Source organism: Balaenoptera physalus (assembly GCF_965194825.1).
Source record: "Balaenoptera physalus genome assembly, chromosome: 2".
Classification (NCBI taxonomy): Eukaryota; Metazoa; Chordata; class Mammalia; order Artiodactyla; family Balaenopteridae; genus Balaenoptera; species Balaenoptera physalus.
Window position 1 is genome coordinate 150,221,661 of NC_138883.1, and position 15,217 is coordinate 150,236,877.

The window sequence follows — 15,217 nt, forward strand, 5'->3', positions numbered from 1 at the left end:
ATTATTCAACCTCTTTAATAGTTATGTAGGCTTTTTCAGATTTTCTGTTTCTTATGGTCAATTAATCTATGACAAAGGCAAGAATATACAGGTAGAAAAGACAGTCTCTTCAATAAGTGGTGCTTGGAAAACTGGACAGCTACATATAAAAGAATGAAATTAGAACATTCTCTAACACCATATACAAAAATAAACTCAAAATGGATTAAAGACCTAAATGTAAGACCAGATACTGTAAAACTCTTAGAGGAAAACATAGGCAAAACACTCTTTGACATAAATTGCATCTAGATCTTTTTGGATCCACCTCCTATAGTTATGAAAATAAAAACAACTCTTTTGGTAGTTGTTTAGTGGTTTCACCAGGAGTTTGTCAATTTTGCCCTTTTGAAGAATCAACTTTTCCATTTATTGAATCTCTCTTTTGTATATCTGTTTTCTTTTTTAAAAAAGTATTTATTTATTTATTTGGCGGGATCTTCGTTGTGGCATGCGAACTTTTAGTTGCGGCATGTGGGATCTAGTTCCCTGACCAGGGATCGAACCTGGGCCCCCTGCATTAGGAGCATGGAGTCTTAGCCACTGGACCACAAGGGAAGTCTTGTATGGTTGTTTTCTAGTTCATTGATTTCTCTTTATTATATATGTGTGTGTGTGTGTGTGTGTGTGTGTGTGTGTGTGTGTGTGTGTTTAATTTCTTTCTACACTTTTGGTTTGAGTTTTTATTTTGTAATTTCTTGAGGTAGATGCTTTTAGCCCCTCCTTTTCTTATTAACACATTTAAGGCAATAAACTTAAGTACGTCTCAGAACTTTTGACAATTAGTATTTACATTTTTGTTCCTTTAATTATATTTCCTGATTTTTATTGTGAATTTTTAAAGTTAACTATTTAGACATATGTTTTTTGGCTTTCAGAAACATAGGAATTTTTTTTTTTTTTGGCTATCTTTTGTTACTGACTTTTTCAGTTCTCTTGTGTACAGAGAGCAGACTGTATAATTTCAATCCTTTGAAATTTATTGAGACTTGCTATACCCAACACATGATCAATTTTGTAAAACTTCCGTGTGCATTTGAAAAGAATGTGCATTCTGCAGGTATTGGCTGCAGAGGTTTATATATATCAGGTCAAATTTGTTAAATGTTTTTGTAAATCTTTTATATGCCTAGTAATTTTTTCTTTGTTTTATGAGTGGTTGTGAGAGGTATGTAAAAATCTCCTGCTATGATTGTGGATTTGCCTATTTTTTTCTTTCAGTTTTGTCAGTTTTTGCTTTATGTGTTATAAGATTATGTTAAATACATAAAATTTAGAACATTTCCTAATAAGCTGGATCTTTTTATTATTATGAAGTGACCCTCTTTTTTCTTAACAATACTTTACATTATTGCAGTCTTGCCAACTTTCTTTTTGATAATATTTTTGCATGATACTTTTTTTTTTACCCTTTTCTTTACAAACTTTTTATGTCCTTGTATTTAAGATGTATCTTTTGCAAGCAGCATGTAGCTAGCTTTCTGTTTTATCATTGTTTTTAATTCAGGCTCAAAATTGCTATCTTTTATTGAAGCTGCTCTGTTTAGATTTAATGTAATTACTGATATATTTGAGTTTAAATCTATCATCATAGTATATGGCTTTTATATATCTTCCTCCTTTTTCTTTCTTCTTTATTGGCAGGGGTGTTGATGAAGCATTTTGTATTATTTTTTTCCCCATCAAAAGCTTGGTAGGTCTTCATTATTTTACTGTCCTTTTATTGATTACTCTAGAGGTAGTAACTGTGTCCTCAGTGTGTAAAGGTCTTCTGTTCGTTTTTGCAGTTTGACTTTTTATGTGGGATTCTTTTCCTTCTGCGTGAGGAACATCTTTAGTTTCTGTATTGTTGGACTGCTGGTGATGAAGTATTGGTTTATATAAACTATATCTTATTTACCTTTCTTTTGTGCAGGCATAGAGTTTTTGGTTGGCAGTTACAGCCTTTGAGCACTTTGACAGTATTATTTCATTATCTTCTGACTTTTGTTGTTTTGGTTGAGAAGTCAACTTGCAGTTGTATTATTGCTCCTTTGAAGGCATTATGACTTCCTCTGGTTGCTTAAAATATTTTTTCTTTTTGTCTATTTGTTTTCAGCAGTTTTACTATGATGTGCCAAGGTATAGTTGTCTTTGCATTAATCTGGTTTTGCTTTCTGGTAGTGACTCTTGAATCTGTTGCTTGACATCTTTTGTCAGTAATGGAAAATTATCAGCCACAGTCTCTTTGAAAGTTAATTTTGCTCAGTTCTTTTCTCTGTTCTTGGGATTGCAATGAAATATAAGTTAGGCCTTATTGTCATATTCATATGTCTCTTATGCTCTTGTTTTCTCTATGCTTTCTTCTGGATATTTTCTTTTGAAATAGTTCTTAGGTTCACCAATTTTCTGTTCATCTGTATCTAATCTGATGCGAAACCCATCAGTTTAGTGATTTAGGTATTGTAGTTCTTCAGTTCTGTCCTTTCCGTTTAGTTTCTTGTTATTGCTTCTTATTCTCTGCTGGAATTATCTTTTAATTTCTTGAACATATCAAGCATAAAATTATTTTAAAGTCTGTGTTTAATAACTGCATCATCTAGAACTCCTCCTGTAAGTTTGTTTCTCTGTTTGTCACGTATGGAATTTGGGCAGCAGCTGATTGTTTTGGAGGTTCTTGAGTCTACTTAAGACCTAGTTGTCAACCATTTATCATTATTAAAGGCTAGCTTTATTCCTCTTCCCTGTATTATTATTATTATTTTCCCTCAAGACTTATTGGGGAATGTATTCAATGAGTAAGTGTTTTAGTGTACAGTTTGTGGTAGAATTTGTTAGGGACATAAGGAGGTTTTAAAATATGGCCTTCTTTCAAAAAACTGATAATGTTGGGCAGATAATACTCACATATGAAATAATTATGTAGCAATGAAAGACAACATGGAATTGATTAAAATTATAACTTTTATATATGTAACTTATAATAAATAAGCTATAATAAATAATAACTGAATACAACTTGATAATTATAACTTTAACTTAATAATAATTAATAATAAAACACGTTAAATAAAATTATGGGATACTAACAAAAGACCAAACACATCAAAGAAACTAATGCTAGTATAGATAAGAATTTAGTATATAATTTAGGAATGTATCACATTCCATTAGAGAAGGAAGAAATCTTTCAGTAAATTGTGCTACTACAATTGATGACCTCTGTGAAAACCTATACTTTCATCTTAAGTCATATTCAAAAAGTAATTCCACAGTTTCTGGTTGGGCATGTAAGATGATTAGAAGTTGTCACTCTATCTTAATAGCAAGTAACGAACTGAAGAACTGTAAAATCAACAAATCTACTGAGATCCATGAGAAAAGTTAGGCCACAGGACAAATTGCTGCCACAAAAGTTGGAGAGACAGAAAGGCAGATAGAATCACAACTTACAAAAACCCACCAACAGAAACCTCTGCAGGAACCAGTGCTGGGGTAAGGAAACCTGGATGTAACTGACAAATTGCTGGAGGCTCAGGGCAGACAAGTCTGAGTGAAAAACCCAGTGGGACCCAGTCTTAGGGGCTCCTCACCCTTCTGTGGGGTTTTTCTCTAGGAGTTCTACCAGACTCTCACAGAGGCTGTTGGAGAACAATCCTCTCATGATTCCATCGGGGGTAGGGACAAGGAACCAGCTTTAAATATGCCAGAGCATTCTGTTCTTCTTAACAAGGTGTGCCCTCATGAGAAACTGTTTTACCAGAGCCTAACCATCTGGTGTTTGGTTAGAGCCTAACTGACCTGGGAAAGTGAGATACTCAACTCCCTCCCATTACTAAAGGCCTTTAACTGAAGTTCCTTCTACCCAGTACATTATGTCTGCCTTTCAGAAAAATACCAGGCATACTCGAAGGCAGAAAACAGTTTGAAGAGACTGAACAAGCATTGGAATGTGGGTTAATATGGCAGGGATGTTGGAATTATCAGAACGAGAAGTTTTTAAAAAGTTGATTAATATGCTGAGAGCTTTAATGGAAAAAGTGGACAATATTTAAGATTACGTGTATACTGAAAGAGATGGAAATTCCAAGAAAGATCAGAAAGAAATGCTAGAGTGCAAACACACCATAGCAGAAATAGAGAATGCCTTTGGTGGGATCATTAGTAGATTGGACACAGCTTAGGAAAGAACATCTGAGCTTGAAGATATGACAATAGAAACTTCCAAAACTGAAAAGTAAAAAGGAAAAAGACTGAAAAAAATAAAACAGAACATGAAGGACAGTGGGATAACTACAAAATGGTATCATATGCATAATAGGAATGCCAGAAGGAAAAGAAAGAGAAAGGAACAGAAACAATATTTGAAACAGTAATGACTATGAATTTCCCCAAATTAATGTCAGGCACCAAACCACATTCAAGAGAGAGAATGTATACATATAGCTGATTCACTTTGTTATATAGCACAAGCTAACACAACATTGTAAAGCAATTATACTCCAATAAAGATGTTAAAAAAAAAAAAAAAAAAAAATACCAGGCAGGATAGATGCCCTCCAAAGGCAGGATAGATGCCCTCCAGACTACACCTAGGTATATCATTTTCAAACTTAAGAAAATTACAGATAAAGAAGCAATCCTGAAGAAGCCAGCAGAGGAGAACCCTTTTACCTATAGAGAAGCAAATGCAATAATTACATCTGACTTCTTAGAAACCATGCAAGCAAAAAGAGTGGAATGAAATATTTAAATTGTTGAGGGAAAAACCCCACCAGCCTAGAATTTTGTGTACTCAGTGAAATTATCCTTCAATAGTAAAGGGGAAATACTTTCTTAGACAAACATTGATGGAGTTTTTTTGCCAGAACAAATGTTAAAGTTTTGCAACCGCCTTACAACAAATGTTAAAGGAAAACGATACAGGTCTGAAACTCAGGTCTACGTAAAGAAGAGTATTGAGGAATGAGTAAATGAGGGTAAAATAAACTTATTTTTCTGATCCTTAATTGATCTAAAAGATCTGTTCAAAATAATAGCAACAGTGTTTTTGATTATGTGTGCTTATGTGCATGTACAGTGATTCTTGAACAATGCGGGAGTTAGGGTCACCAGCCCCCCAACACAGTGGAAGATCTGCATATAACTTTACATTTGGTCCTCCACATCTGCGTTTCCACACCTGTGGATTCAACCAACTGCAGATCATGTAGTACTGCAGTAGTATTTATTGGGGGAAAAAAAAATCCACGTGTAAGTGGACCTGCACAGTTCAAACCCATGTTGTTCAAGGGTCAACTGTACATGCTTTTGTATGTTTATGCATAAGTGAAAGGAATGACAGGAACAATATTGGGTTTGGAAGAGAGAGATTAGGAATATTTTATATTATGAGGTATTTGTACTACGTGTGAATCAGAAAAATAAACATTGGGTTAGTTGTAAATGTATATTGCAACCACTAAAAAAAAAGTAAAAAAAAAAAGTGCAATATGCTAAGAAAGAGGGAATTGCTACATATAAAGTTCTCAGTTAAAAAGACAAAAGACAGAATGTGTGGAAGACAAATAGGCACGATGAACAAAGGTAACAAATAGAAAACAGTAACAAATCTGAGAGGTACTACTAATCCATCTATATCAATTACCTTAAATGTCAGTAGTCTATACCAATAAAAAGATGAGATTGTCAGAGTGGATCAAAAAACAAGACCCAACTCTATGTTGTCTACAGGAAACCCATTTTAAATATGAAGACACACATAGATTAAAAGAAATGGGATACAGAAAGATATACCATACTAACACTAACCAAAAGAAAGTAGGAGTAGCTGTACTAATTTCAGACAGAGCAGACTTCAAAGCAAGGAATGACATCAGGTATAAAAAGGGCTGTTACATGATAATAAAGGGGTCAATACTCTTAAGATATAACAATCCTTAATGTCTCTGTGCCTAACAACAGAGTGTCAAGATATGTGAGGAAAAACTGATAGAACTGTGGGGAGAAATAGATGAATGCACTATTATAGTTGGAGACTTTTCACCCCCCTGTCAGAAATGGACAAATCCAGCAGGCAGAAGATCAGTAAGGACATAGTTGAATTTCTTCACAACAATATCAGTGAATTGGATGTAATTGATACCTATAAACTGTTTCATTCTATGACAGCAGAATACACATTCTTTGCAAGTTCACATGGAACATTCACCAAGATAGACCATATTCTGGTTTATCTTAATTAATTTAAAAGAATAGAAATCATTGCAATGTCTGCTGTTAGCCCACAATGGAATTAAACCAGATATCAAAAACAGAAAGATAGCTCAAAACCCTAAAATACTTGGGTTAATGAGAGGAACAAAATCAGGGCCTGATACTACCCAACTTCAAGACTTGTTATAAAGCTATAGTAATTAAAAGTGTGGTATTGGTGAAGTAACAGCCAAATAAATCAATGGAACAGAATAGAGAGCCCAGAAATAGACCTACATTAATATAGTCAGCTGATTGTTGACAAAGGAGCAAAGGCAATGCAACGAAGCAAAGTCTTTTCATCAAATGCTGCTGGAGCAACTGGACATCCACACACATACAAAAATGAACCTAAACACAAACCTTATGTCCTTCACCAAAATTAGCTCAAAATGGGTCATAGATCTAAATGTAAAATGCAAAACTATAAAACTCCTAGAAGATAACAGGAGAAAACCTAGATGACCTTGGATATGGTGATGACTTTTTAGATATAACACCAAGACACGACCCATGAAAGAAATAATTGATAAGGTGGACTTCATTAAAATTAAAAACCTTTGCTCTGTGAAAGACAGTGTCAGGAGAATGAGAAGACAAGCCAAAGACTGGTAGACATATATAAAGAAATCTTAAAACTCAGCATTAAGAAAATGAACAAGCTGATTAAAAAATGAGCAAAAGAATTGAACTGATACCTCACCAAGATGATATACAGATGGAAAGTAAGCACATGAAAAGATGTTCAACATCATATGTCATTAGAGAATTGGAAATTAAAACAACATTGATTTACCACTATATATCTATTAAAATGGCTAAAATCCAAAACACTGACAACCCCGTTCACTGATGAGGATGTGGAGCAGTAGGAACACTTATTCATTGCTGGTGGGAATGTAAAATGGTGCAGCCACTTTGGAAGACAGTTTGTCAGTTTCTTACAAAACGAAATATACTCTTAGTGTACAATTCAGCAGTCATACTCCTTGGTATTTACCCAAAAGAGCTGAAAACTTACTTACACACAGAAACCTGCACAAGGGTGTTTATAGCAGCTTTATTCATAATTGTCAAAATACAGAAGCCACCAAGATGTCCTTCAAGTTGACTGGATAAATAAACTGAGGGGCATCTAGACAATGGAACATTATTCGGCACTAAAAAGAAATGAGCTATCAAGCTATGAAAAGGCATGGAGGAACCTTAAATCCATTTTACTAGGTTAAAGAAGCCAGTTTGAAAAGGCTATATATCTTGTATGATTCCAACTATATGACATTCTGGAAAAGGTAAAACAGTGGAGAAGTAAGATTAATGGTTGCTAGGGATTGTGGGGAGAGGGAAGGATGACTAGGTGGAGCACAGAGAATTTTTAGGACAGAGGAACTATTCTGTATAGCATTTTAATGTCTTTATGCATATGTGAAAACCTATAGAATGTACACCACCAGCAGTTAACTATGGACTTTGGGTAATAATGGTGTGTCACTGTAGGTTCGTTGATTTTAAGACATGTGCCCTCTGGTTTGGGATGTTGATAATCGGGGGCTGTGGGAGTGTGGGGACATGGGATTCTTTGTATTTCCTGCTGAATTTTGCTGTAAACCTAAAACTGCTCTAAAAAAATAAAGCTTATTAATATTAATACCTTAAAAAAGTTATTCCCAGATAACAGTACTGATGAACCTAGTGGCAGGGCAGGAATAAAGATGCAGATGTAGAGAACGGACTTGAGGACACAGGGAGGAAAGGGGAAGCTGGGACGAAGTGAGAGAGTGGGATGGACATATATACACTACCAAATGTAAAATAGATAGCCAGTGGGAAGCAGCCGCATAGCACAGGGAGATCAGCTCTGTGCTTTGTGACCATCTAGAGGGGTGAGAAAGGGAGGGTGGGAGGGACGCTCAAGAGGGAGGGGATATGGGGATATATGTGTACATAAAGCTGATTCACTTTGTTGTACAGCAGAAACTAACAGAACATTGTAAAGCAATTATACTCCAATAAAGATATAAAAAAAAAGTTATTCCCAGATGGATTAAGAAGTCAGTATTTTAAAAAATTGTATAAAAGAGGAAAATACAATTGAATATTTTTCAGACTTGAGTGTGGAAGGACTTCTAATCATTAAAGGTGACCATAAGGGGAATACATAGCTAGATTTCAGTATAATTTCATTTAATGTTTACTAAAAGACAGACAAAAGTATTTTGTGAATAACTTTAATATGTAAAGAAATTAATATGTAAATGGGAAAATAGCATGAATAGACTATCAATAAAAAGTAACTTCAAATTGCTAGTAGAGTTTGGGAAAATTTTAACCTGAACTAAGTCACAAAGAAATGCACATTATACAGTGAGATTAATTTTTAAATTTTATGCAATATTTGATGTAAATACTTTAAAATACTTATATATTTATGTTAGATGACATAAAGATAAAACAAAAACTTGCACCCCTCCACCAGAAGTAAAAATCAGAACGTATTTGATGCTGTGTATTCTCCCAGTGTGTTCCTCCTCAATGCAGCCTCTTTTTCCTGCCCCCCCCAACTATTCTCTTGTTGTCCTATCATGTTTATCATTTCCTTGCAATAAAAAGTTTCCCCATATATGTATGTGTCACCAAGAATTCCTTGTTTAATTTTACTTATTTATAAGTTTTTCCTGATTTGCTTTCTCTTTTATCTTTTTTTCCCCCATTTGTAGCATTTGTATGATAGGAAACAAGGTACTTACATAGATGGAAGGGATTGCATTAAATTGGATTTGTAGGGATAAAGAATACCGGTATTGCCTGGAGGCTTGCCAAAGTTACTTGGACCAGCTTTCACCCATCAGAATAACTAGTGTCAAAAAACTACAAAATTATAAGTGTTGATGAGAACGTGGAGAAATTGGAACCCCTGTGCACTGTTGGTGGGTATATGAAATGATGCAGCTGCTATGGAAAACAGTATGGTAGTTCCTCAAAAAATTAAAAATAGAATTGCCATATGATGCAGCAATTCCACTTCTGGGTATTTGCCCAAGAGAATTGAAAGCAGGGTCTTGAAATATTTGTATACGCATGTTCATAGTAGCATTATTCACAATAGCTAAAACGTGTCCATCCACAGATGAATGGATAAGGAAAATGTGGTATATGCATGCAATGGAATATTATTCAGCCTTAAAAAGGAAGAAAATTCTGCAGTATGCTACAGTATGGGTGGATCTCACGGACACTGTGCTCAGTGAAATAAGCCAGTCACAGATGGACAAATCCTGTGTGATTCTTCTTCTTTGAGGTACTTAGAGTCGTCACAGTCATAAAAACAGAAAGTAGAATCATGGGTGCCAGGGGCTGGGGTGGGTAATGGGGAGTTAGTGTTTAATGGGTATAGGATTTCAGTTTACAAGATTAAATGAGTTGTGGGGATGGATGGTGGTGATGGTTGCACAGCAATGTGAATGTATTGATACCACTGAACTGTACACTTAAGAATGGTTAAGATGGTACATTTTATGTGTATTTTACCACAATAAATGAAATTGATAAGTTTACTGGGAAGTTTTTGGGGTTTTTTTTGTTTTTTAAACTATAGAAGTCTTGAGAATCACTGCGAGTCTGTCATATTCCTCAGATGTGTTGGCGCTAAAAAAAAAAAAAAAAAAAGATTGAGGACTATATTGTATATCTCTACAAGTTTTCTGATCTTTCTTTTTGATGTCTTAATCTTTGATATAACATAAACGAAGGCTTACTCTGGGACTTTATTGTTTATATAACTGGAAAAGTTTAATTTTATAAGTCCATATCAGAAGTTTATCATGTTCATAACTATGCTGTGCACCTTGGAAGACAGATGAAAAATAAACAAGACACGTCTTTTCCTTACTTGAATTAATAAATTCTTTTTAGGAATTTTAAATTATTTGTACAAGGCAATACATTTGTAAGAGATGAATAAACGAATTACAATTAGAATACACAAGAGAATTGAGTTTGATTCTTGTGAAAGCATTGGTCAGGAACATTTGCATCGTAGTAAGTCCTAGAAAGAACAGGGAATTTTTAGTAATTAGTAAAGGGGCAGGGAGAACATTCTAGATAGAACTGCTTAAACAAAGGGGTAGAGTTATGAAGTTTGGGGACACATTTAGAAATTTTGAGTAGTTCAATTTAGTAGAAATATAATACACATTCAGGTACAATAGACTAAAATTTGGTTTGGCCAAAATCAGTTAAAGGCCTTATATGATAAGCTGTAGGTGCCTAGAATATAAGAAACTAATTTTCTAAGATTTTCTTTTTATTTACAGACACCTAAATTACTATCCTTGTCTTATATCTAGCCATATTATTAATCATATTTACTAGCTAATGGAAGGATTTTTGTTTACCTTATTATTGTATTCCCAGAGCATAGAAGAATGCCTAACATGTAACAAGCGTGCCTGAAATGAATGATTTTAGATTTCATAAGAAAGGAGAATTTCAGTGATTGTACTTTAAAGAGATCTTGTCCTAATAAGTCAGGTTGTTTTTGGTACTTTTATAACATGCCTCCAAGCTTCACTGTATTCACCTGACTTGGGTTTGCATCTTTGCAGTGTTCTCCTTGAGTTCCTGTAACTATGAGCATGTTCTTTATGGTGTACCTTCATTACCAGGCATATCTACCTGTGTGACTCGGTGTAGGTAGATGTCAAAAATCTTTGGCTTTGACTTTACATCTGTTTTCCTGAAGTGTAGCATTGCTTAATTCTTTAATCTTGAGTTTAATCATTTCTAGGAATTAAGTGACATCACTTTTAGAATTTCTGCTACTAGTCTACTATATTCTTCTGGTTGTTATGTAAATAGTTATATTTGCTATTTATTTTAGTATTTGTAAATGTTAGCTTTGCCATTATATATCTTTTGTATTTCTGAATAAACTATTCTTAACTTTATCTATATGTATTTTGAAAACATAAGTTGAGTTATATATATGTCAACTGTACCTGTTTGTATTCTAGTGTTTGTTCCAAGGATTGTAATATGCATCCTCGATTTAACATAGTTCCTCTTGAATTAGTATAATAAATACCATTTCACATAAAACGTAAGAATTTACAATGATATAATTACTTACTACCCCTTCCCCTCCTTTGTGCTATTGGGTTGTCATCTATATTTTACTTCTACATATGTTATAAACCTAATGATACCTAACAATTATTTTTGTTTGCTTTAAACAGCCAATTATCTTTTCAGGAAATTAAGAAATTTTATATTTTCCCACATATTTACCATTTTGTAGTGTTACTTAAGCTAGAAGTAGTATCTGTTTTGTCTGAATTCTCACAGCATATATTTTGTACCATTTATGTCATATATGACATTACAGTTAGTAGTTCCATGTATATGTCAAATTGCCTTTGCCAGTTTTATGTTATTTTCTGTCAAGGACTAGAGTTTATACATTTTAAAATACTTCATTGTGTTTAGCTATTGCCTTACACAAAATAGGCAACATTTTTTTAAGTGTGTAAGAATGACTGAAATTTTGTTCTTTTATCTGAGTATTTGTATAATCTGACAAGTTGTATTTTTACAGTTCACCATTAGATGTCACTTTCTAACATTGTATATTCTTACCAATTCCATACCATATTGCTTATCAGATTTGGAAAGTTGACACTCCTATACAAGTGCACTTAAACTGAGACGTTTCTGTACATTTTAAAGTGGTTACTTTCTAGAACAGAGACATTCATAAATAATAATTATAATTTTAAAAATCTCTTAATTTTATATTGAAGTCTATACTGAACCAACTGATTTTCCTTAAGTTTTCTTTAAAACTTGAATGCTGCTGTTGTTTTTGATTCTTAATTGATTTTGTAATTCTGAAAAGCACTTTCTTATTTCAGGAGCCTAACTGATCCTAGACTCACCAGAAGAGAATCTCTAGTTAAGCTTTAATGGCAACTGCTGGTTTTATTTGGGTTTTTTGGAGTAAGAAGGAGAATTGACTTAGCTGTGAAAAGAAATGTAGAGGTGGAGAAAAAGATTCATGAGGCTCTCCTGGCCAGTCATGGAATACAATGAAGTGCTAAGAATGAATTTTCCTTTCTTATTCTCTCCTCTTAAAAGATAGGAAAGGTCAGGTCAAGGAGATTTCAGCCATCCCCAAAACTTTGATGTTTACCTATGCCTAAGGGCCTCAACATCATAACCTGTATGATTTAGGGGTCAGGTGTCTCGGTGCCTAACAGGTCCCTCTGTGCCCAGTGGAGAGTCCAGGCATGTGGCCTCTTCTTACAGTACCATCTCTCATCAGACATTCAGGCTGCAACTCCGTTTTTTCCCCCAGTCTTGCCAGGACACAGCTGGTGGCCATTTTCCTCAGTCTATTCAGAATATTGAAATTTGAATAAATTAGCAATGTTGTTTCCTAATAACATAATGAATGACCAACACCTCATCCAAGCATCTGAACATTTCTAATAATGTGGGTCCATCCATGTCATCCTCTGGTATACCAACCCCCAGCCTTTCACACCTCAGCCAGAAACAACTATTCTATATTCTCTGTTTATGGTTTTATTTTTTTAAAAAAGGAATGTTGTTTTCATTATGAATATGTCTATATTGAATTAAAATATTTAAACCATGAGTATAATAAACTAAAGTACTTACAATTCGGACATTTAATTTCCGTTTTGCATTGATCTGTCAAATTACACACAATATAATATCAAAAATGAAATTTTGTATAGTAACATTTTTGCTTTATAATAAATTTTAAATGTATATTTCTTTGACATATTGGTATAAGATGGCCACTCATTCTTCTTGGGAAGACCTTTTTTACTGTTGGTCTTGTAGTGTCATTCTTTGTGAAGTAATGAATTGAAAAGTTTTATGGAGTAATTGGTGATGTGGATGGTAGAAAATAAAAAAGTTGGCCATACTATATATTGAGGTGCTGAGAGTGTTACTTATGTTGATGATAATTCATTTTGTAATCCGTGCTTTTCCCTTATGTTTTTGTATATTGCTACAGCTGAAGGAGTAAACAGGTCATGGCACGCTTAACAAAAAGACGGCAGGCGGACACAAAAGCTATCCAGCATCTTTGGGCAGCCATTGAGATTATACGGAATCAGAAGCAAATTGCCAACATTGACCGTATTACAAAGTAAGTAATTTTAATCAAAAAAAGTCTATGTAAAATTTTATATAAGACTTTGGGAGAAAAGGTCCAAAGACTATTTATTTATTTATTATGCTAATTAACATATATTACAAAGTACTAGACACTTTCCCTTACAGGGGTATAAAGTTGTTAGGGAAATCAATACTGAAACATACACAAGCAACTTGTGTTTAGAGGTTGTATAAATGAATATTAGATAAGTAAAATATCAATGTGTACTATTTCCAATAGTACACTAATAGATTTTTAGTTCTCAAAAATTTTTTAACTCTTGAAAACAAGTCCTTATTTGTCTTTTATTAAAAAGGCTTTTAGTTAATCACTTGATTTTATGTAAGCTATCTAAAAGTCTACTGTTCATTATTCATTTTAATGTATTAATAATATATGCTACTATATAGCTTGGTGTAGGTATAGTAACATCTTACTAGTTTGTAGCACACTAACCAAGAATTTTTAACAATTTCATTTTATATTTTAGAAGTTATAGTAAATAAATCTTCAGTTGACAGAAGAAAGTTCTTCTTTATTTTCCAATGCTGTTTATCTTGGTAGTCCAAGATTCAGAATAGAAAAAAATCAGACTACTGTATGAATACTCTATTTACATGTTATGTACTAATTATAAGGGAGTCTTCAAATAGAACTTGATTTTGTTTTGTTTGGTATTTTTAAAGGAATAAAGTTAAATTAATCTTTTAAAAATGTTTGAATGATATTTTTTCATAATTTAAATAGACTTTCTTTATACTTATTCTCCAACACATCCTTTAGATGCTACCTATAAAAAGGGAAAACAGATGATTTACAAAAGCTCATTTAATTAAGTGCTTATTTTTGTCGTTATTCATAAGTAACAAAGTTAAGTATCATATTTTTGTCACTTAGCCATATTCTAGTGAAGAAGATTATAAAGGTTACTTAAGAGGGAAGGGACATGAGAAAGAAAGATGGTGCTATATATTGCTTTAACTCTATATTTAACCCTTTGAATATTTTAAAGTTGCCCATGTACAACTCCTAGCTCCTATAGGTGAATAGAAGGGAAAAAAGTAGGTAACAGCTATGTGGAAAATAAGAATAAAATAAATAGTGCATAATAATTAAATTACTTTTAATATTGGTGATATTGGAATAAAAGTTTTTTTTAAAAACCTCAAAGGAAAAAAAGCCTTAAGTATTTTCCTGTGGTTGGGATTTTTAAAAAAACCATAGTTTATGTATATCAAAAATTACTTACAGAAGAATGTAGAAAAAAGATAATGTTCTTTGGATTTAATTTTTTTAATTAAAGTCATTTAATCTTGACTGAACTATTTCAACTTTACAGGCTATTACTTCTTATTAATCCATGGCATCTTTCTCTGAAAGCTCTAGGGACATTCTCTAGGAAGCTGTGGGAACTCCAGGTGACATGTATAGAGTTTGGCTGACAAGGTTGCTGATGTGGGTGTCAGAGTAGTCTTTGGATGACCTGTGTACCTGTGTGTGTACATGTGTATACACATGTGTACCTGTGTATACATGTTAAATTGTGAGCGATGCAGAGGCTCTTGACAGCACTGCACACCTCTTCTTGTTGTGCACAATGGCTTGTCCATAAACATTCTCTCTCCTCCTTTCCTCATCAGTACAACCTTAAGGGTGCCAAGGCTTATTTACCTTCCTGTCCTAAGGTCCATCCATAGATCTTAAGATAGATATGAGTAAATTCATTTACCTGCCAAATAGTCATTGTTTTATCAG

The 15,217-nt window shown here is 33.6% G+C and overlaps 1 protein-coding gene across 20 annotated transcripts in view; it reads left to right on the top strand.

Moving 5' to 3' along the window:
* ZMYND11 (zinc finger MYND-type containing 11) overlaps positions 1-15,217 on the top strand; it is a 127,617-nt gene that overhangs the window by 39,919 nt on the left and 72,481 nt on the right. For 19 of the 20 annotated variants that reach the window (XM_082448712.1, XM_082448697.1, XM_082448705.1 and 16 more), the window contains exon 2: positions 13,319-13,453. In XM_082448712.1, the coding sequence (XP_082304838.1) occupies positions 13,338-13,453 (116 nt within the window). In that variant the 5' untranslated portion in view covers positions 13,319-13,337. Of the gene's footprint in view, positions 1-9,400; positions 9,572-13,318; positions 13,454-15,217 lie in introns of those variants that run through there. The other variant, XM_082448710.1, reaches the window with a different exon arrangement.